The 21,547-nt window shown below is 43.4% G+C and overlaps 4 protein-coding genes across 8 annotated transcripts in view; 3 read left to right on the forward strand and 1 right to left on the reverse strand.

Annotated features, from left to right (window-relative positions):
• Nucleotides 1-20,927, reverse strand: part of LOC128259448 (neurobeachin-like protein 1) — a 43,445-nt gene extending 22,518 nt beyond the window's left edge. For 2 of the 5 annotated variants that reach the window (XM_052991824.1, XM_052991827.1), the window contains exons 1-16: nucleotides 20,578-20,927; nucleotides 19,986-20,342; nucleotides 19,743-19,929; nucleotides 19,533-19,621; nucleotides 19,187-19,315; nucleotides 18,907-19,056; nucleotides 18,585-18,845; nucleotides 18,203-18,525; nucleotides 17,933-18,140; nucleotides 17,264-17,875; nucleotides 15,946-17,205; nucleotides 15,284-15,884; nucleotides 14,997-15,229; nucleotides 14,310-14,937; nucleotides 14,057-14,244; nucleotides 8,806-9,113 (exon numbers count right to left, since the gene is read on the reverse strand). In XM_052991824.1, the coding sequence (XP_052847784.1) occupies nucleotides 8,806-9,113; nucleotides 14,057-14,244; nucleotides 14,310-14,937; nucleotides 14,997-15,229; nucleotides 15,284-15,884; nucleotides 15,946-17,205; nucleotides 17,264-17,875; nucleotides 17,933-18,140; nucleotides 18,203-18,525; nucleotides 18,585-18,845; nucleotides 18,907-19,056; nucleotides 19,187-19,315; nucleotides 19,533-19,621; nucleotides 19,743-19,929; nucleotides 19,986-20,342; nucleotides 20,578-20,628 (5,585 nt within the window). In that variant the 5' untranslated portion in view covers nucleotides 20,629-20,927. Of the gene's footprint in view, nucleotides 1-8,805; nucleotides 9,114-14,052; nucleotides 14,245-14,309; nucleotides 14,938-14,996; nucleotides 15,230-15,283; nucleotides 15,885-15,945; nucleotides 17,206-17,263; nucleotides 17,876-17,932; nucleotides 18,141-18,202; nucleotides 18,526-18,584; nucleotides 18,846-18,906; nucleotides 19,057-19,186; nucleotides 19,316-19,532; nucleotides 19,622-19,742; nucleotides 19,930-19,985; nucleotides 20,343-20,577 lie in introns of those variants that run through there. The other 3 variants (XM_052991825.1, XM_052991828.1, XM_052991826.1) reach the window with 3 other exon arrangements.
• LOC128259455 (cuticle protein 21) lies at nucleotides 529-1,655 on the forward strand. Its single transcript, XM_052991835.1, has 2 exons — nucleotides 529-646; nucleotides 1,052-1,655. The coding sequence occupies exons 1-2, from the start codon at nucleotides 632-634 to the stop codon at nucleotides 1,397-1,399; spliced, it is 363 nt and encodes a 120-aa protein (XP_052847795.1). The 5' UTR covers nucleotides 529-631; the 3' UTR covers nucleotides 1,400-1,655.
• Nucleotides 3,673-5,721, forward strand: LOC128259453 (larval cuticle protein A2B). The gene is made up of 2 exons (XM_052991833.1): nucleotides 3,673-3,963; nucleotides 4,956-5,721. The coding sequence occupies exons 1-2, from the start codon at nucleotides 3,772-3,774 to the stop codon at nucleotides 5,367-5,369; spliced, it is 606 nt and encodes a 201-aa protein (XP_052847793.1). The 5' UTR covers nucleotides 3,673-3,771; the 3' UTR covers nucleotides 5,370-5,721.
• LOC128259450 (uncharacterized) lies at nucleotides 10,114-14,021 on the forward strand. The gene is given in 6 exon segments (XM_052991829.1): nucleotides 10,114-10,520; nucleotides 11,724-11,762; nucleotides 11,765-12,236; nucleotides 12,239-12,285; nucleotides 12,288-12,722; nucleotides 12,724-14,021. Coding segments are annotated over 6 exon segments (2,214 nt in total). The 5' UTR covers nucleotides 10,114-10,487; the 3' UTR covers nucleotides 13,912-14,021.
• Nucleotides 20,928-21,547: the final 620 nt, after the last annotated feature.

The following is a 21,547-nucleotide window of genomic DNA, read 5'->3' on the forward strand; positions in this document are numbered from 1 at the left end:
ATTTAATATGGAATTTTTTTAGAACACAAGAAATGCATATTTATTTTTAAAGGATAAAACATTTACTTTTCCATTCAACAGAGTATAATTACATTGAAACAGAAACTTTTTCTGGCAAATCTGAATCAAAAGTAAAATTCAGCAATTCCTATATCTTTAAATATCGAGTTGTTGTAGAATTGAATATTTATTTTCTTGGGTTAATAAATTTAGATTCAGCATCAAAAAATGCTCCATTTATTCCCTGGCAAAACTAAATCAAAGTTGTGGTAGGTTAAGAGCCGAAGTCTCGAAGCTTCACATCTTAAATGCCAATCACGTAGTGTCAACTATATTTACGATTATCACAATTCATATTGGAGGGGAGAATTGTGCAAGTCGGGCGCTATTTGTTTGGCACGTCCATTGGGGAAACCTTTTGCAGGGGAACAGGTACCGAAATGGGACATTACGTCAGCAAATGGAATCGTTTTTGGCAGCAGTTGCCACACGACGCATGTCTTAGGTGGGATTGGGAATGGGTAGGCCCTTTATAACCCCGATCCATGGGCAACCCAAGACAGTTCCGACAGCATTGTCAAGCCACCAGCACACCGAAAAAACCAACAGTTATCCAGCTGCAAATCTAGTCATGGCCCTGATCAAGGTGAGTCGAGGGGATCCTTGTTAAGGATTATGATATAAGAGACGTTATAATACCCTATGCAAGGATACCTGTTTATCTTTATTAAGAAATTCGATATAAATCCAAATTATAATAGCCTCTTCATGGGAATAAACTATTTATATCTTTAAAAATAAAGAATGAATTAATTAATCCGAATTCTTGATTTAAAAGGTAGTACAAATTTGAATATTATGCTAATGCTATGTGATGTTCCTCTATATCCTTATCAATAATGGAGATATAAATGAAATAATAACACTCCGCATTGGAATAATACCTCTATATCTTTAAAGAGGGTTAAACAAATCATTTATATCATAATTCTTGCTTTAAAAGGTAGTAAAGATTTGAATACCATGCTAATATTATGTGATTTCCTTGTAGATCACCCTAATCTGCTGCGCTTTGGTCGCCGCCATTGAGTGTGCCCTGCTCCCGGGAGCAGTTCCATTGGGAGTTCCCCTCAACACCGAGGTGGATCCGCATCCACAGTACGCCTTCGCCTATAATGTCCAGGATGCGATCACCGGGGACAGTAAGAGCCAGCAGGAGGTGCGGGATGGCGATGTGGTCAAGGGTTCCTACTCCGTTGTGGATGCTGATGGATCTCTGCGCACTGTTTTCTACACCGCCGATCCCATCAATGGATTCAATGCGGTGGTGCAGCGTGGACCCGTTCCGGTGGCTCCTCGTCCTTTGGTGGCTCCAGTGGCTGGCCCCCTGCTGGGCTAGGAACTCGAAGCTTTAGAATTTAACCCACTGCTTGTTAACTAGCTTTTACATAACTTATTGTCTGCTCCTTAGTCCGTTGTACACTCATATATCCATTAATAATAAATTCAGTAAGCCAAAGATAATGATGCACCTAAGGTTTGCTTACATCTGCATATAGTTTATTACTTATTTTATAAAACATAACTTGGAAAAACCGCCAAGTCTAAAACGGTTTAATGCCTACAATTAATCAAAAGTGTAATGCAGTCTATCACTCTGAGTGTTTCGCTCAAGTAAATTCAAAAACTAGTTTACATTTACACCTATCCATTTTATTAATTAGTAAGCTGATCAGCAAGCTCAAGGCCTCAGCTCAGTCAATGATAATGAACTAAATTAATACTAGTAGATACTAAAAAGTAGTGCAAAATAACAAGATATAAAGCTGATATTTTTCAAGATCAAAATATGCGTGTCTTTAATGCAAACAATTAAGTTTTAAACTTGAAATTAATCAGTGTGTTTTACCACTAAAATATTTAGTTATTATAAGTAGTTAAAACAAAACTTAATATTACACCAATCTTTAAAAAATTGTTTTTGTCATTTAAAATGTAACAAAATTCCTAGGAAAAGAATAATCCCCCAAAGAAAGCTGAATCATATCACAGGCCAATTTTACCTTACGTAAGTCACCAATTTTAGATGGTAATATCCCCCCAACTGTCCAACGCCCAAAGAACTCTTCCACTCCAAATAAATACATTCACTCGCTGGCCCAACAACACGCACTCAAATTATTCAATAGCTTAATTGAAAGTAAAAAATCGGCACGAGATGCAATTTTTGGATTACGCAAACCCCAACCCGAGCATGTCCATAGATGTTGCTGCCGGCGCTGACTGCAGCAGCAGCAACTGCAACAGCAACAGCAACTGCAGCAGAAATTGCAGCAGTAACTGCAACTGCAACTGCAGCAGCGACTGCAACGCCTAACAAGCGGCGGTACGCGTTGAAAATTAGTGATAATGGGCAAAATTGTCCCAATGGCAACAGAGCGGCGAAACAGAACAAAATCTGTGCACTGAAAAAAGTTATTTAACATGAAAACAAACAAAAATAAACCAAAAATAACCATTACTAGTAAGGAACATTTAAATTTATAAAGCAAGTGCAATCCGTGTTTTTTTTTTTTTTTTGGTAATTTAAAGTTATTTTATGTAAATCATTTTTATGTTGGTTTTAATTTTATAATAAACAAAATACTTTTAACAAAAAAAAAATATGTTTAGGTGTTCCAAAAAAAAAATAAAATGATGATTAAGATGCAAAACTGCAATTAACAAATATTAAGTATTAATCTCAATTTTTTAAGTGATTTTGGTGTATTTATGATATTTCAAATTGAGATTTTGTAAAGTTGTCTACTTTACCTAATATTATTTTTTAATAATACTACTGTTTACATATAGATAGATAGTAGATAGGTGTAGCTTAAACCATTCTTCGAATACTTTGCATAAATTTTTGAAAAAGAAATAAGGATATTGACTTAAAAACCTTGCCTTCTAAAACCAAGAATTTAACAGAATTTTTTTTCAGTGCAGTGACTGCGTCTGGCGTAGATTTTTGGGTGGGCGCGGCTTGGAGCACTGCCAGCCAGTTTCGAAGGCTGTGCCCCAAACACACCTTTCAACAATCGACTGCTGGGTGCGTGTGCAGCTTCGCCCCAATCTGGTGGCCATAAAGCCGAGACATGGGACATTGGACATGGGACATGGGACATGGGAGGTACTCATACACCACACCACACAAACCACACACACCACACACACCACACAACACCACACACACCTGATCCGTTCGGCCACCCGGTCTAGACCCAAAAAATTCGCTTTCGAATTGAACTTTTTTGTCACGACGAACGACGATCGAGTCAGCCGGCGTGGGACCAGTTTACTTTGGTCCGGCACAGTCCTCCCAAACTCCCAGACATGCGTAGCCCCCCTCGATAAGCCCCCCTCCCACACACCCCTTCTGATTGCCATGGGCAGCGAAAAATGAATTATTTTATATTTGTCGCGATCGATGCAAGTATTTCGCATAGAAACAACACAACACACAGAGTCGCTATAAACTCCACACGCATGCGCACTTTTTAGTTGTTTATTATTTTGTGTATCTTATTGCTCGTTTTTTGCATAAATATTCAGCGGTGGCAGGCGGCGGCGGAGGCTGTGGCGGATTTTTGGGCTCGCGTCTATTGGGAGGCCTATAAAAAGCAATTGTCGAACGGCCACAGAACCACAGATCGAGTTCATTTGTCAGCCGAGTAGCAGCAACCTCCAGTTCTCCATATCTCCATCTTAATCCAAAGCAAGCAATTCAGAATGGCCCACAAGCTGATCCTCGTCCTGAGCGCCCTGGTGGCGGTGTCCTCCGCCGTGGTGGTTCCCGGTCCCGGACTGGCTCCGCTCGGCTATCCCGCGTATCCGGCACTGGCAAAGGTGGCGGTGGCCAAAGTGGCCGCCCCCGAGCCCTACGATCCCAATCCTCAGTACAGCTTCAGCTACGACGTTCATGTGAGTTACCGTCTTGCGAAACGAGTGCTTAACTTGTCCTTAACTTTGGTTCTTAATTTTAATTAAAAGTTTTTATAAAGCAATGACAAATTTAAATTTATAAAGAATTTAAAGTTCTAAGCTCTTGAGACTCCTCATAAAAAGCATTCACAAATTTAAATTAGATACCTCATTGTCCTTAACCAAGGTCCTCTATCGCAATCGAAAAGTTCCAATTTCATTGAGACATCTCATAAGAAGCAATGACAAATAAACAACTTTTTGCTTAAATTACAAGTTCTTTGCTCTTGAGACACCTCATAAAATCAAATCTTAAATCTGCACAAGACACCCATTGCTTTTCTGAGTAGCTGGTATGCATAATATTGAGTTTTTGCATTTTTATTAAGTGTTTATTGAAGCTTAGAACTGTTAAATCAAAAGCTTTTGAAAAATTTTTTAAGATAACCATAAACTTTTCAAGAACATTAAACAATTTTTTTTTTAAAACATACATTTAACTATCTTTGTAAAAAAAAAGGAAATTTTCTATAAAAACTTGGCTATCTTATTAAATGTTTAAGAGTGTAATGAATCCCTTTTTCTAATAGCACAAAATTCTTAGAAAATTTTTGTTGTTTGATTTTCAATGAAAACTCACTTCCATCTTATCATATGTTTTTAGCCATGAGTATTTATAGAACATATTTTCTTATTCTACAATGAATGTTAAATTTTTAAATATTTATATTATAAATTTAATAGTGTAAAAAAAAAGATTTTAATTTTCTAATCAAATTATGAATTTTTCTGGATAAAATTTTTTAAAAAGTAGTTTATCTCCTCAAAAGATTATTTTGCCTAACAGAACTGAGTATAAATTGAAGTTATTATATTTTAAATAAATATAAATTGAAATTACAAAATATGTTAAATAAAAATTTAACAGAAGTATTTTCTTGTTCTCAAAATAATATGATTTCCCAATCTAAATTCTAATTTTTTGCCCCCAGGACGGATCCACTGGCGATGTAAAGAGCCAGCAGGAGAGCCGCAGCGGTGATGTGGTGCAGGGCGCCTACTCCCTGATCGAAGCCGATGGCACCCGCCGTATTGTGGAGTACACCGCCGACCCGGTGCACGGATTCAACGCAGTGGTGCACCGCGAGGGAGCCGTGGTGAAGGCGGTGGCCCCGGTGGCCAAGGTTCTGGCCCCGGCCCCGCTGCTCCATGCCGCCCCCCTGGTGGCCAAGGTGCCCGCCTATGGCCCCGCTCTGGGCCACGGATACGGTCCAGCCTACGGTCCCGCCTTGGCCCATGGATACGGACCGGCTTTGGCCCCCGCCTACGGACATGGCTATGGACCGGCCCTGCCGAAGCTGGCCCTGCCCGCTCTGCCCGCCCTCTCGCCCCTGGGCTACCACTAAGTCAACGGATCGAACCCAAACGGATTGAGATACACCATAAATGCCGACCTCTTGCCGCTCCCGAACAATGGACACATCGCGACCAACTTCTCCTGCCACGTGGCCTCCAGTTGAGTGCCGGCCACGGGCCGATCGTAGTCGATAGTAGTTGTAGTATTAGTTGAAATGAAAGCCATCTATCGAAATATGTACATACGAATTCACGGACGGCGGATTTCATGATTCGGATACGAATACGGATCCAATGTCCCCTCATCTACACTCACACATTGTCGAGGCCTTTCATTTTCTTGTTTCTTGTCTTTTTAATCTTAAGGCTGTTTGACCGCGATAAAAACTCTATAATCCCCAACTTACAATCCCCGTTTCAATTCTTATTTAATCCGAGCCTGTGCACTCGAGTAGAACTCGCAGAATACGAAACGAGATTGCAATAAACGAACCGAAGCTATGCAAATGGAAAGTTATGCAGTTTTCTTTTGGAAAAGCGGGAAAATGAGGAATTAATTTATGATCTTAAACTTCTTAGGGATAGCAGATTGATGCTAAAATATATTGCTGAAATTATTGGGGCTCGTTTAATGCAAATTTAACAAAAAAATCCGAGAAAACAATTCCTTAAATGAAAAATTGAAGCAATCATGGATTTAATAATGGCTTGCATGGGCACATATTCAAATTCATGAGTAAATATTTTCAGTCTTATTGAGTATATTTATTTAATTTATAATTATTTAAGGAAACTCCTCCTTTTTCGATTCCATTTTCTTAGTGTATTTCTAAAAAAAAAAAACCCCAGTGGTGTGGCTTGGTTTTAAATATTTAAATACTTGACAAAATCGATATATATAATTTGTAGAATAAACAATGAATTGAATGTTAATCGATGTTATTAGAATCAACTAAGCAACAAGTCAGTGGCGTATAGGACTTTTTTCTTTGGCAACACATGTAGTCCATGTTAATTTTGGGCCACGTTGTTTAATTTTCTGACTTTTTGTCCATTTTTTTGCCCCGTGAACGGTTCGACCTTAGAACAGAACAAGCCCCACCTGAACTGAACGGGTCACTGCTACTGCTACCAACTGCAGTTGGAGCTGCAACTTTGGCCGTCAATGGAGCGCAGGCTAATCGCTCAAGGCCCAAACCACGCACCACACAAAACTGCGTAATTCGAGCGTCAATGCAAAGTGGTCTAAATGAAATGAATTATGTGCTCAGTTGGAGAACACTCCGCAGCGATTGCCAATCGATCCAATCGAGTAATTGGCAACCGGCCAGTTTGCGCACAATGGAAAACTGCAAAATTTGATTGCCATTCGCCGCGCCCCTTTCAATTTGCTTTGGATTGGGATAATTCGATCTGTTCGATCCGTTCGATCCGTTCGATCCGTCCAAGAACTGACCTCCATCCGGCGATGGCGACGACCAAAACCCAACCTCGTCTGCACATCTGCATGGGGCTGCACACCATTCAATTCAATTATGTGCATATTTGTTTATGTAAAAAATTTATGGATCGCATAATGAGTTTTCGTTACATTTGCACTTGCATAATGCGACGGGCCTTTGTGTTGCATTCGACATTAAACGCTTTTGATGATTTAATAAAATTAAATTGAAATGTTAATCGCGACACGGCATGGGCGGGAAAGTGGAGGGGCGGCTCCAAAAGACATGGGCGAAAGCGTAAGACAAAAGGCGAGCTGCAGCACCTTATAGCACCAAACACCAAAGAGCAAACAGCAAACAGCAGGTGTTACAATGGGCACAAAACGTTTCTGGGGTAACTTAAGGGCAATGGAAGAAAATTTCAGTTACTGTATATATGCGTAACGAGTAATTTTTGTCTCTAAAATGTAGTAAATAACTTAATTTATCCTTAAATCCTAAAAAAGACTTTAGTCTTTGAACTTAATTTATTCTATTTATTCAATTTAATCTCCTTTGCCTTTCTAAATACAATTAGTACAGATTTTTGAGGTATAGCATTGTTTTTAACTTTTCATAATAATAATAAAACTGATATCATTCTCATGCTTCAGTTTTTAAATTTAATATGCATATTTTAATCTGCTTAACTTTTTTAAAATAATACTAAATAAAACAATATTTTAAAGTATTAAGGCACTTTAAGCTTTACTTTCAATTTATAAAAAGAATTTGACTGTTTAATTTAATGAAGAATAACCTTTTTCTACAGACAGCTTTAAAATTAATTTGAAGTTAAAAGGCAGCCAAACTGATGAAAGCTTAGAAAGATTTTCTGGCCTCAGCTAATAATTCATAGTAAACTTTTTTAAAGTTATTAATAACTGCCAGTTTATGCCAAACCTGATATGATAAACTCAAAATCTCACCACTAAAATCAAACACACGATTAAATGTAAATAAGATTTAAATATACGTCAGATTATCTCCGACTTGTGACATTGTTTTGACGGATTTCACCCATTGTGGCAGTGGAACACGGGCAGCAACAACCTACTAAACGTACTGTGGTTACCACCAAGTGGAGAGTGTTGGTGATCATGATGACGACTCGGCTTTGGTGGCTTTGGGGGCTCTGCTGAAGACTTTAATGATTGAGAGGGATTTGTTTGCATTTGCTAGGTGAAATTAACACAAAGCGCGGCGGCTTCTGGCCGTGTTTGAGTCTTCGAGTGGCCTAGCGGTGTTTGAGACTCCGAGTGTGTGTGCCTCCGGGTGATTAAGTGATCACGCACACATAACGTTGGCACGCTCGATTACAATTGTCGCCACAACTGCGAGGCGGGCAATTAAAATGCTGAATTTCGCGTCATTTCATAATGGAATCGGGGCGGGCTCGCTGACGTTTACAGAGGGAAAAATCTTGAAGTTTTGATTTTGATTAAAAAATAACACCCTTTGTTTTTAATCGGTTCATTTTTAAATAGTCACAGAAAGGTTTTCTTGACATGTTTTATGTATGTACACATAACTTTATCCAATGACAACCGATTTTTCAGAGATACATATCTTTAAGTTTGTTACGAGTATTATTCAAAAACAAAAAGCTTTAAGATGGTTTAAAATATTGTGTCGTTGAAACGAAACTGTTTCTAATAAAAAAAAAATTGGTTTTTATGACTAATCAGTTTCAGATATACATCCCTAAAAGTTTGTTTTTTTATATTTTTTTATTTTTAGTAAAATGGGTTTATTTAATTAAGTTAAAACCCTAAATACTAGCCATAGAGCTTTTCTTGACATACCCATAACTTTAAATGTTAAAAAACGATTTCCCAGAGATCAACCACTTAAAGTTTGTGGTTTTATACTCTATGAATCTGCATTGATTTTATAATTTTCAAAACAAAAAATTTAATAACTCAATTCTAAGAAGGCAATTATGTAAAGAAATTTGTGTGTTCTCCCTGTGTAAAAATAATAATTAAATGGGCTTGAAACTTACCCAGTGTACCAGGGTCCGCGGGGGCCGTACAAGAAACGCTTGGCGGTCTTCCACCGCTTCCGTATGTGACAGTCAGTCGTTTTGTGGTGCAGTGCAGCCGCCTGCAGACGCTGCATCTCCTCCACCTGGCGCACCTTCCACGGCATGTAGATCTTCTGCTGGAAGAGGCGCCTGTTCTCGGCCTGATTGGAAGCCCTCTGCTTAGAGGCCGCCTTGCAGGCCTCGTAGCACTCCGCCCAGAAGCGATTGATGGGCTCCCACAGGTGCAGCTCGATGTCGCGCTGGTAGCGATCGTACAGCGGCTTCACCTAAAAATGTGTAAGAAACTCGAGATCAGTACACATAAAGAAACGGTTCCATAAATATGAATTCCTATAGACTTTATAAAAAGAGCTTTAAATAAATGTAACTTGGTAAACAGAACTTTAATAAATGTTTAAACATTATCATAATCATAATATTCATATTAAATGTAATATTCGGGGCAGTCTGTAGGTCATATTTGCTTCTATACCAAAATAGTATGAATCCCATGGGATAATTCTATATTAAAACAGAAACAAATTGATATGATTTAGATATGAATTCAGAATGTACACAGAATATATGTTAAATCGCAATCATACAACTTCTTAGATACATAGAAATACACTAAACCATGAATATTTTAAACATATTTATCCCATTTGTTATCACTAAATCGTAAAAATTAACTACATAATCACTTCAATCAATTTCTTTCTTTGAGTCTGCGAATTGTAATGTGTTTCGAAATGGACGATTATGGCAAATTGCGTTTGTTTTCGCTTTCGTTCGGTTCAGGGGCAGACTTCGTGCGTGTTCGAGTTCCATCTGCTGGCTGTGAGGCGATCATCTGGAGGAGATCACTCCCGGTCCAAGTCACGTCCGGTCAGGTTCAAGTTCAATGTGCATGGAGCATGGAGCCGCGGGCACAGGAAGCACTCGATTGCAGTTGTTATGCAAACCAGTTAGACGCAATCCCCTCTCAATAGCTGTTTGTTTTTTTGGGGTTTATTTAATCGCCTATCTTGGCCAGATATCTGGCAATATATATGTGGCGTATCCAGGAGGCATCCGCATTGCGCAAGTGAAGGTATTATCGCGGCGGGAGGTTCTTTGCATAATCCACCAGCCATCCAGCGAATCCAGCGCTCGTTCCAAGGCACTGGGCACACACACGAATTAAATCAAATGAAATCAAATAAAATACAACAAAAAAAATACAACAAAAATACAAAATAAAAGAGAGGAGGTGCAAAATATTTCTGGTAAAATCTCTGCCTTGGTGGGTGCATCGGCAGCGACGCCGCTTTGTCATTCGACTGGTTCCAGCTGCGCCTCTTCGAGCCACAAAACCAGACCACTTTCTTGCTGCTCAGCTCAGTTGCCGAAAGAAAGTCCGACGAGTCGTGACCGACCGGGAGTCGTCGCTAGAAAAATCTCATTTTCAATCTCAATCTCAGTCACCATCTCAAACTCAAACTCAGTTCAAAAACTCCAGCTCCAACTCCAATTTGATTTTTGGATTCGGAATCGCTGGACCGCCGCCAATGAAAGTTGTGTGCTGTTGATGCTCGCGTCGAATTCGGAATTTGTTTTTGAAAAAACGCGACTACTGACTACTGCGTGGAGTTTAATTCGCGTTTTGTCTACCGCTCAAAATGTGCAATTTGTTTTGGCTTTCGGCCTGTTTTGTAAGCGATTAAATAATATGTGAATTAATTGTGCTGCCATCTCATGTGTGCTGTCGCAGGAGGGCTCTTAAAAAGTGTAATAACAAAACTTTGTTTAAAAAAAAGGATTCTAAGAAGCAGTTAAGCTTTTGTGTACAAGAGAATTACAAAAATTCGATTGAAATATTGTAATAAAAGCTAGTTAGATAAATATAATTTTCCAATATAAAGACTTCTCCTGATTTTTGCTTTATTTACCATCTTAATATAAAATGTATCTAGTCATTACACTTTGATATAATGTAATATATTTTAATTGTTAATGTCATCAATTTCAATTAAATTTGCCAAATATAAAATCGAAAAAAGCACATTTTGTGCAATCATAAAGAAAATTCTAAAGTAAAATACGAAGTGAAGTCTAACTGATAGATAATAAAAATTTTTAATAGTTTAGTAAAATATGGGTAATGACTTAATATTGATATTGAGATTTATAGAAAATGCCGTTTATAATTTATGGCTAGAATAAGAATTTTATGTTATTTAAATATTGAGTTACTAATTAATTGTCACTGTGCTTTAAATTAGTAATTGTCAAAGGCTATAACAAGTATATAGGAATGTTAGGTTAAACATATATTGATATTCATTTCCAATAGGCATAGGTTTAAACATTGTTGAGAGAGCAAGCCAAACAAGTCATGGCCAAATATCAAAAAACAAGCAGCTGCAAATGGATTCGCGCTCACACCTGAACCTGGCGACGATCAGGTTCAATGCTTGGCTCCTTCGGGTGCCCAGTTGCACCACCTCCCCACCCAATCCCTGCTCCTCCCCGATTGGCTGGATTGCGTGAGACCAGCCAGCCGGCAAAGTCGCCTCCAAAGTCGATGCAACAATTACGCCAGGCTCCTGGCGAGCAAGACTCGTGACTCGTGACTCGATTGCCACTGGTTGCCATCACCCGGCAACTATGTTACGTGTGAAGAGCTAGGGAAACTGCTGGCCGCCAGAGAGGCACTGAGGCGGAAGCCACCAGTGAGCCTAAGTTGGAAAGTCAAAGGTTGGCTCCACCAAAAGACACAAGCACACAGAGATGACAGCATTTAAGTTTGGGTGGGAGAAAGTTTATGTGTCTGATGACATTTTTTTTTTTTTTTTGCGGAAGATTAACCCACTCACCCTTCGCCTCTTATATTTCTGCCCCTTTCCCCCTTTTAGCTGGCTGTCTGGCTGCCCTTCGCCCTGAGCGAATCATCGAATGCACAGCAAGTGTTGAGCGGGAGCCCAAGACGGAGCCCAAGACGGAACTGGTGCCCACGGCGGAGAAACTGATCCGGTATCGGCGACAACCGCCCTTCGCCGTGGTCAAGCGCTCCAAGTTGCGGCGACGGACCAAGGGTCATCCGAAGCTCAAGTACGGACCACCTCCGCCACCACACATTCGCTACTCGAAGCCCTCGTTTGAAGCGCAACATATCGAGGAGCCCAGCTTCTCGATCGATGACTTCCAGCATCTGAAGTTCGATGGAGCGGATTTCAAGATACCCACTTCGAGCTACGAAGCGCAGTCCATGGATCTGGATTTCTATAACCACGACACGGAACCCGATCTCTATGGGGCGCACAAGTTTCCCAGCCTGGACTTTGGCTTGGTGACCACCCATGAACACGTTCCCCACCAGAAGTACGGATTGCCTCCGCTGCAGCAGAGCTTCCAGCCGGATCACTCCTTTGCTCGCACTATGAGCCACCGCCACCTCCTGCTCCGCCGGCCCATCCGCCGGCCCAGCCACTCGCTACGGAGTGCCCACTGCTCCGGCACCCGTTCCCAGCTATCCGCATCAGGATCTGCCAGCTCCCGATTCGTATTCCATTTATGAGCAGAAGATCCCCAATGTGGGCTACCATCAGAACTTTGCCGAGCCACCGAAACCGAAGGCAACACATGGTTCCAATCATAATGCCAACTTTGAGATTGCCTATTCACCGCCCGCTTTTGAGATCAGCACATCCTATCAGCAAAATCACCAGCAGAGCTATGTGCCACCTCATCCATCGCCATCTCATGATGGATTCGCTGAGCCACCGTCTAATAACTATGTGAAGCCTGCCCAGCATCCTTCATCCAATAGCTATGCGCCACCTCAGCATCCCTCTTCCAATTATGAACAGCCTGCTCAGCATCCTTCTTCTAGTTATGACCATTCACCTCCACATCCCTCCTTCCAGTTATGATCATTCACCTCCACAACATCCCTCTTCCAGTTATGATCATCCAGAGCAACATCCCTCCTCCAGTTATGATCATTCACCTCCACAACATCCCTCCTCCAGCTATGAGCAACCACCTCAGGATCACTCCAACAACTATAAACATCAGGCTCCTTCATCAACCTACGACCAACCACCTCAGCATCCTCCCACAAACTACATATCCTCCGATTCCCATACCATTCAGAGCTATCCACAGGATGAGTATGCACCACCCTCGCAGGAGTTGCCGTTGAATCCACACCACAAGTTCCCTAGTTTTGACTTTCCCAAATCCAGCTACGAAGTGCCCATCTACGATCCTGTGCCCTTCGAAGCCTCCACTCGGGATGAGCAGGAGTCGTATCCACCCATTCTGGCCTCCTCACCCGATCACAATGAAATTGCTTCAGATGCCCATGCGGCTGGCAGTTCCAAGCGGCGAAAGAGGAAGCGTAAGCCCAGTGCGGGAATTGTGCCCGCAAAGCATACTCTCGATGTTCCTGAGCTCCAGCAGGCCTACGATGCGGATGGCCATTCAGGGCATTCAGGGGAATCGAATGAGAACGCGGATACGGATACGAATAGCTCACACTTTGTGGAGCGCAAGCAGACCTTCTTTAATTTTGTGACACCCACAACAACGACGACGACATCGACTACGGCGGCACCTTGGAGTCCCATGAGGGGCAGGAGCAGCACAACCCGCACGGCGTTCTTACCCACCTTAGTGACCAGTACTCCGGAAACACCCACTACCGGAAGGAGTAGAAATCGCGGAGCCTCGCGATATCGCACCAATCCACAACCCGTGAATCCTGATCCCATCACCACAGAGGTAAGGATTGATCAATCCCACTCACAGAGCTACTACGATGGCACCATTGCACCACCCACCCGGCAGCAGTTCTCACCCACAACCGGAGTACGTGGCTCGCGACCCACTCGTCCGGGTTATGTGAGGACCAATCATGGACCAGTGTCGCCACTGGCCCTGCAGCCAGCAGATCCCGGCAGAGGTGCACCCACCTCCAAGAGAACCACTAAGGGCGTCTTCGATACGACGCTGTTCAAGAGCCCCTTGAGCGATCGCGAAATGGAGCGGAATCTCCATGGGCTGCGTCAGAACTTGCCAAAAAACCACAAACTATACTGAGTTCTCAACTGAATTAGCTTAAAGACTTGGTTAACTATACTTAGACTTTAGCATTAGGTTATTAAGTTGTATTGCAAACTAGGCTAAGATGTTGAATAAATTGAAATAACTATTATACGTTTCTCATTGATATCTTATTACTCACCATGCGTTCAATGAAGTTCCTCCACTTTTTGCTGGTGCTGTACATTTGGAAGTCATTGAAGAAGACAGGACCAGAGGAAGTTGAAGGCAGATCTGGTAGAGTGGAGTCCAAATTGAAGGCAAAGCGACATTTCTCCAGCAGGGCTTTCATCACAGGCATCAAAAAGGAATACTCCTCCGGATTGCCAACTGCAAAGATAATAGTAACACTTTGTTAGGTATGATCAAGGTCACAATGTGGTTTTAAAACCCACCTTCAATGGCATTGTCCAAAGCCCTATTGATGCTGTACAAAAGGTAAGAAAGCTCCGCTGGATCCTCAGTAGAACGACTTTGGAGGATAGCATGCAGTTTGGCCGTGGCCATGGCCACGATACCAGGATTCGGGTGATGTGAGCACTTGAGCAGCAGGCCCAGGCACAATCGAATCATGTCCGACCAGTCGTCAGAGGATCCCTGCTGAAAGATCATCAGGGCGTCCAGCAGGGCCAGCACACCGTCCAGCAGTTTGGTGGAACACTTCTTGGACTCGTCCTCGTTGGAGCCCAAGACCACCAGTTCGTAAACCATGCGCAGGATGTGCGAGGCATTCTCCTGGTTGACCAGCGTCTGACTGCCGTGCTCCGAAAGGTCGAAGAGTGAGGCCTGCACGGCCATCTCAAGAATCCGGAGGCGCAGTGAGAGATGCGAAGTGATCAGCTCGTTGTTCAAAGCCAACAAGTTAATGCAACCTAAAACTTGGCCACGCTCCTGCCAGCACTGCGGATGATCGTTGGGAATACCGCGCCAGAAAATATTGAAGAGTGTGTTTGAGACTAGATAGACCAACTGCTCCTCGGTGTCCACATCGCCATAGGCCACAAAGTCAAAAGCAGAGGTGCTCTAAGGGGGAAATTATCAATGATTTACATATTTTCTTATAAATAATAAGTTATTTTTACTTCCAAGGAGTCGCTTTTCTTGGGCGGTCCATGGGGGGATTGTGTGGAACTGTCGGAGCTTAGGGATTCCTCACGCTGTATGGAAGGCGTCTGGGCGCCATCGGCGGTGTCCGTGGAGCTGCCCAAAGTTAACGACTCAAAAGTGTCCTGCAGATCGTGGGTGGTCTGCCGAATGACCGAGAACAAGCTGCTGGCATTTTCAACCACAGCTCCGGAGACAGATTCAGCCAGTTCTAAAATTTACATACATTCTTAATTAATAAATACTGATAGACCAATAAAGTTACCTTTAATTTCGCTCTCAATAACAGTGGCTGCCTCGGAAACACTAGCTTGGATTTCGTTGAGTATCAAGCCACTGTCGCTCAACTCCTCCTGTTGCTGCTGCTGAAGTTGTGCCAAGCCAATCTCCTGCTCCGAGAACGTAATAAGATCTGCTTGGGCCAGAAAACTTGAGTTATCCTCCAAAAGCACATCCAAGTTAATGCCAAAGCTGCGTCGCTTCTCCTCGTCTGGTGGCGAACTGGTGATGGGTTTGCGAATGAGCAAACGGGCAATGGACTCCTGCCAACCCGTTTGCTTGGCCATCGCTACCGTGGACTGCTGCTTGACGAAGGTGGTCTGCAGCAGTCGCTTGGCTATCTCCAGTTTCACGGGCAAATCAGAGCTGCTCACATGGTAGACGAGGAAGATGAGACCTGCGTAGTCCGGCTGCAGGCCCAGCATTTCATCTACCAAATGGAAGAGGATCGTAGAGCTAAGCGACATGGGGGTGATGAAGGAGAAGAAGCCAGGGAACATGCTCTGCTCGGTGGCCTGGTCGTACAGTCGGAGCACTTGCTTGTACTTCTGATGCACCCGCGAGGTGGCCAATAGTCCACTGATAAACTGGTGGTAGAAATAGAAAATGTAAGCAACTTAATTACATTAATAGAGTAAACAATCTCACCCTTATGGCCGCCTCTTGGATCTCATTGTTGTAGCTCTTGTCCACAAAGAAATTGTAGATGAGATTGGCGGACTGGGGTTCATGCAGGAGAAGAACCATCTGATCCTTGCAATTCTTGCCACGCACATAGAAGGTCATCATCTCGAGGAACTCCACGAGAACCACATCCTGTCGCACTGAAGCCAGAAAGGCCACCATTGAATTGACCTCCTTGATGTTTACCTCCTTTTGCAGATAGAACCGAATGATGCCGAAAAGCGTGGCCCGAATGGTCTTGGCATCGTCATCGCTGATGCTGTCCGGCGTGGAGTAGTACTGACGCACCACGTCCAGGACAAACTGTACGCCATACCGCTTGCGGAAGAACTTCCTGTCATTCTTGATCATGGCACTCAGGTACTGGGCATGTCCCAGTGTGATTTGGAACTGCAGTCGCGACCATATAGCAAAGTCGAACACAATGTGAGCGTACAATGCGTACAATGCGTCCAGGAGCTGTCCGCCCGCCTCCGCTTTGTGTCCTTGCAGCGACTCCATCAGCAGATGGGTGGCCATCAGGGCGTTCACATCGAACAGAGCGGGGGGACAGCGTTGGAGCATTGTGCCCACAATGGCTAGGCATTCGCTACTCAGCAGCTGCTCCTGGTTTGTCTCGTGCTCGTGGGTGAGGTAGCGCAGCAGGCAGAGAAAGCTGGCCAACGGATGCTGCAGCATCTTCCACTCGGTGTACGAGTTCGAGGAGAGCATCTCCCAGTCGGTGAACTCCTCGGCCGATGGCGTTGGGGCGCACGACAAGGATTCCTCGCTCACGCTGCCAATCGAGATGTCTGCCGCCTGATCCGAACTCACCAACCTATGCAGGATGGGTAGTATTGCACTGATGCCTCCGATACTGTTGATTGTCTCCTGGATCTTTACGATCTTGCAGTGCTGAGCACTAATCCTTCCCGGATATTTTCCGCCCGGTATCAGATCCTGGCAGGTACCATGCCACACTGCTCCCGGGGCATAGCAGAAAACGAAGCGAGAGTTGAGCTCGAGGAGATCATTGTCCTGCGAGAAGATCGAACTGAAATTGGAGCCCGCATCGAAGATGGTCTTCAGGCTGGTGGTGGGATCGGCCAGCAATACTCCGCCCAGATGTCCATGCAGGCAAGTCTGCTCCCCAAACACTGTGTCCTGCATGCCGATGGGAAAGTTCTTCACATTGGGATCAAAAGCCGTCTGTGTGCGCATAGGCAGGGTGAAGTAGTTGGATACCTAAAGGTATAATCCCAGTAAGACACGGAAAATTACAAATAAATAGTGTTACACTTACATTTGCGGATAGGGTTCTTTCCAATAAACTGGGTAGCATTCCCTTGTAGATGGATCCGCTCTCCTGCGATGAGGACCTGGGCATAATCCCTGTCTTGGCCACTTCGCCTGGTTGTGGTGGTGCCACCACAGCTCCAATAGAGCAGTGTGTGAAGGGTTCGTTTATCGCCTGAACCTTCAATGTGGCACTGAGTTTCTGTACAAAATCCACATAGATGTTGATTTGACTATAGGAAAAGGGTCGCTTTGGTGGAGTTATGGCTACCGTCAGGTAATGCCATTGACCATCCATCAGCGTCTTTGTGGCTGTGGAGGATGTAAGGTACTCCCGCCTGGTCAAAGCAGCCACCACAACATTTCCATTGGGCTGGACAAAAACCTCAAATCCACTGCCACTGGCTGTCTGCAGTGCAAGCAGCATGCGTCGACTACTGGTCTGATCCTTCAGCTGATTGAAGCGCACCAGAATGTGGAAGATGAAGCCATACGAACCGGAGATGGTCCAGTTTCGAATGTCCGGCACAAGAATCCCATCGGTGGGCTGTTCAATTGAGAAGTACTGGGCGCAGGAGTTGCTGCCTCTCAAACTTTGCAGGGCAATCACCACCAGAGTCTGAAATGATCAATTATTTAAATAAAACGAATAATAATATTTAATAGTGAGTTGTACCTGCTGCAGCTGCTTGTTCTGCGGGAATCTTGTGCCCTGACGCAACAGCATAAAGATGCACTTTAGCTCTGCGGGCACAATACTGAGCTTGCTTAGTTCCTCTATCAGTTTGATGAGATTCTGGACGCAGTTTTCGGCCAGAGATTCAGCTTTCAAAAGGCAACCACACACAGCCTTGATAATATGACTACCGCAAGCTACAGATTTTCTGTTGAATGATAATAAAATGTATTACTCATCTATAGTTTTTACAATATTCACTTCACCCACGTTCCATAGTTGTCGGTGCAGCCCTTGAGCACAAGGTTTGTCACATGTAGCTGTTCCTGCTCCTGCAGCGTTGGCACCCAGTTAAGCAACTGCAGCATCACCTCGGGCAGCAGCAACAAGTGTCCACTTTCATCGTAGCCCAGCATGAAGCAAGTGTCCAAAAGAGCCACTGTTGGGTTTCCGAACTCCTGCAAGCTGGCAAAGAGCCTCTGGATGCGTTCAGCCTGACGCAACTGTGCAGCGGATTGCGCGGAGTGGCGCGTCAAAGTAGCCAAAGCCTCCATGGTGCTGCACAGGGAACTCGAATGGGAAATGTGCCAGGGCTAAATATAAAATGTTATTAAATATTATTAAATAAATGCTAAACTATCAAACTTCCTACTCTTATTAGTTTTGGCAGACTGGTTAGCAGTTCCAGTAGATTGGAATCAGCGATTGCCTCACTAACACCGGCATCGCCAGCCACAAAGAATTTCACAGCCGCCACCGAGGAGGAGAGGGCGGCCATGTCGATGGCCACATCCTGGTCAGCATCGCTGGCTATATCGAAGTTGGCATCGCCGCTGTCAAAGTGCTTGGTGGCCAGCAGCTCTTGCAGAGCATCACAATAAAGTTGAACTAATGTAACTAGGTCTATTTGGCGCTGTTTTACAAGAGAGAGTTACGATTAGTAAGATGTAAAATTGATATAGTTAGTGACTTACTTCTTCCGGACTAGATTTTTGCAGCACTATGACCATCAGGGCATAGCACTGAAGGGCCACGCGGCGAAGCTTGCTGGCACTTTCCCACTGCCTCAGAATACTCATGGTGATGGATACCGTGGCGGGGCAAATGGCCTTCATGCCATTGCGCTGGGCGAACCAAAATCATCATTATGCGGATGGAATTCAACAGGGTCGTGGGACAGACAAGCAGTGGCATGCATGGACAACGGTTAGGGGGACAACAATGATCGGGACAACGGATGGTTCCACCACTCACCAAGTTATCACAGTCTAGCAGCCCATCACCCGAGCAGGGGGCAAGTGAAGAAGTGGTTAGAGCGTTAGTATTTCTATTTGTCAGGGTCGAGGAGGTCGAGTTTACAGACTTCTGTACTTTCAGCTGCAGCTGGAGGGGATCCAGCCACATCAACGATACACGAAATGAAACGAAACAAAAGTGGACAAGGAAACGGAATGATAGAGCTCTAATGAACATTAATAGCGAAAGCAGTGAGCATAAAGATAAGCTGTCAGGAAGTGAGGTTAATAGTTAAACGGTTTTCAAAGAAGTATGTATAGAAAGGACTACACAGGAGGGGACTGGAGACGCTTTCTGGCGCTACCTGCGAGCCGCAAATCACAGCGCCCAGTATATTCAGCAGACTCTCGCCCATTTCCGCATATCGGATGAGCTTCTCCTCCTGAAAGCAATCTGAAAGCAAGCCAACGCAATATGTTAGTGAGTCAAACAATTAAGGGGCAGTGATGGGAGGAGGCAATTAGGTGGGGCTCATATATAGATAAGCTACATTGCCTCTTGTATTCCACCTTACCATAAATAAATGGAACAATTTCCACATGAACCGAGTGCGGCTTGTAGGAGAGACTACTGTAGTCTGCCGTTTGGCCCCGCACAAAACTGCGCCATGTCAGATACGGATCGTACATGACCTCCAGGAAAGCCGAGAAGCTGCTGAACAGGTGGCTTATAGCGGGCACGGCCTGAGGCAGCTCCATTTGCTACAATAAAGTGATTGGTTATCGGATTTAATAATTTAATTAAGTAATCTACTTACTTGCTTGAACACTCTTGAGAGTATGGCTATCAGATTGGGCTTGTACTCGTATTTAATGACCGCCAGGATGTTGTCAAAGTGCCGGCACACAATCACCAGGCAGTCCACCAGAATGGCCACCTGTTCGATGGCCTCCTCCTGCAGTTTTCCTTCCGTTTCGCAGGCATCTCTGGCCACAATGATGAACTTGCCGATGGCGGGCAGCAGCTCATCCGGCAGGCGACCCAAATGGGGACCACTATCCGGCAGAACCTCGTTCCACATGGGGCAGCTCTCCGCCTGGAAGTCCAGCTGCAGTTGGCTCCTCCAAATGGCCACAAAGCGGGCCACAAACTGCCGGAAATGGGTCTCATCGTTCTGCAGGGATGAGAGCGAAAGAGAGGGAAGGACTTAGCTTGAGCCTGTCTGGGATTATATAATCATTACACTGTTTACAATCGGTGAAAAACTGATAAACGATTGCCTTTTGTTTTGCGGTGACTAATGCTTTAAACATTTTGCGGCCGCCCCCGCAATCGGAGCACCTCCCCCGCTCTCCCACCGCCCATAATTCCGCTTCTTATCACTCGATTTACTCCAAAATGGGCCTCACCTTTGTCGTGTACTGCACCCAAAGGTTGTAAATATCCTTTTTATTGTCCATCTAAGCGATTTTTTTACGATTTCCTCAGCTAAACGGCATTTGTTAACTGATAGCTAAGTTTTTTCCACGGCAAAATATTTGTTTACAAAAAAAAAATGTTGCCGTCGGTGTGCCTCAACCTAGGTTTTAATCTATTGCAGCGTATTTTTCCGTATTCCTTAACGGAATCGGACGTCTATATAGTTGAATTTGCAGCGTTAATATAGTAGGCCAGCCGTAATTTGTTTTTAAACACATTTACAAGTATTCGTTTTAGCAATTTTTTTTCTCGGCACAGGTGAAAACGGCAACAGCTGATTGCTTCCTCTTCCCTGATGTCCAGTAGTGATGCCATATTAGCTATTAAGTTGCCAATTCTGGCCAACTTTTGCCATTCTAACTTTGCAATCGTAAATTTAGACTTTTATAATTTTTTAAAGTTATTGCTTTAGCAATTTTTTTACTAAGCAGATTTTCTGTACTGCCTTATTTTTCCAAACTAGCTAGTTTTGCTTCGGAGTTTCTGGCAGCACTGCCATTCATTAAAATTTAGTAGTGTTGTAAAACGTCCGGGGAACAAAACCTGATGGCGCCAATTATTAAAAAATTCTTATTGGAAAGGCGATTTAAAAATATATTTTTAGAGAAATTTACCTTTATACATAAAAAATAATATTGATTCCAGAATACTTTTTCCGTATCCTATAATTGAGTTATAAAATACATTTCGGATACTTTTGAAATGTTTTTAAACCAAATAAATAAGTGCTATTTTAAATTGATTTTTATACCAATCAAAAACAGCATATATTTGTTGATACAAAACTATTTCATACATATTACATATTATTTGAATAAATTTCAAATAACGTCCAGTTTCTCGAAAAACTATCATTTAAAAATAATAGTCTGTATTAGTTGTGTCTAAAATTTGTAAGCT

Source organism: Drosophila gunungcola (assembly GCF_025200985.1).
Source record: "Drosophila gunungcola strain Sukarami chromosome 3L unlocalized genomic scaffold, Dgunungcola_SK_2 000005F, whole genome shotgun sequence".
NCBI classification, from domain to species: domain Eukaryota; kingdom Metazoa; phylum Arthropoda; class Insecta; order Diptera; family Drosophilidae; genus Drosophila; species Drosophila gunungcola.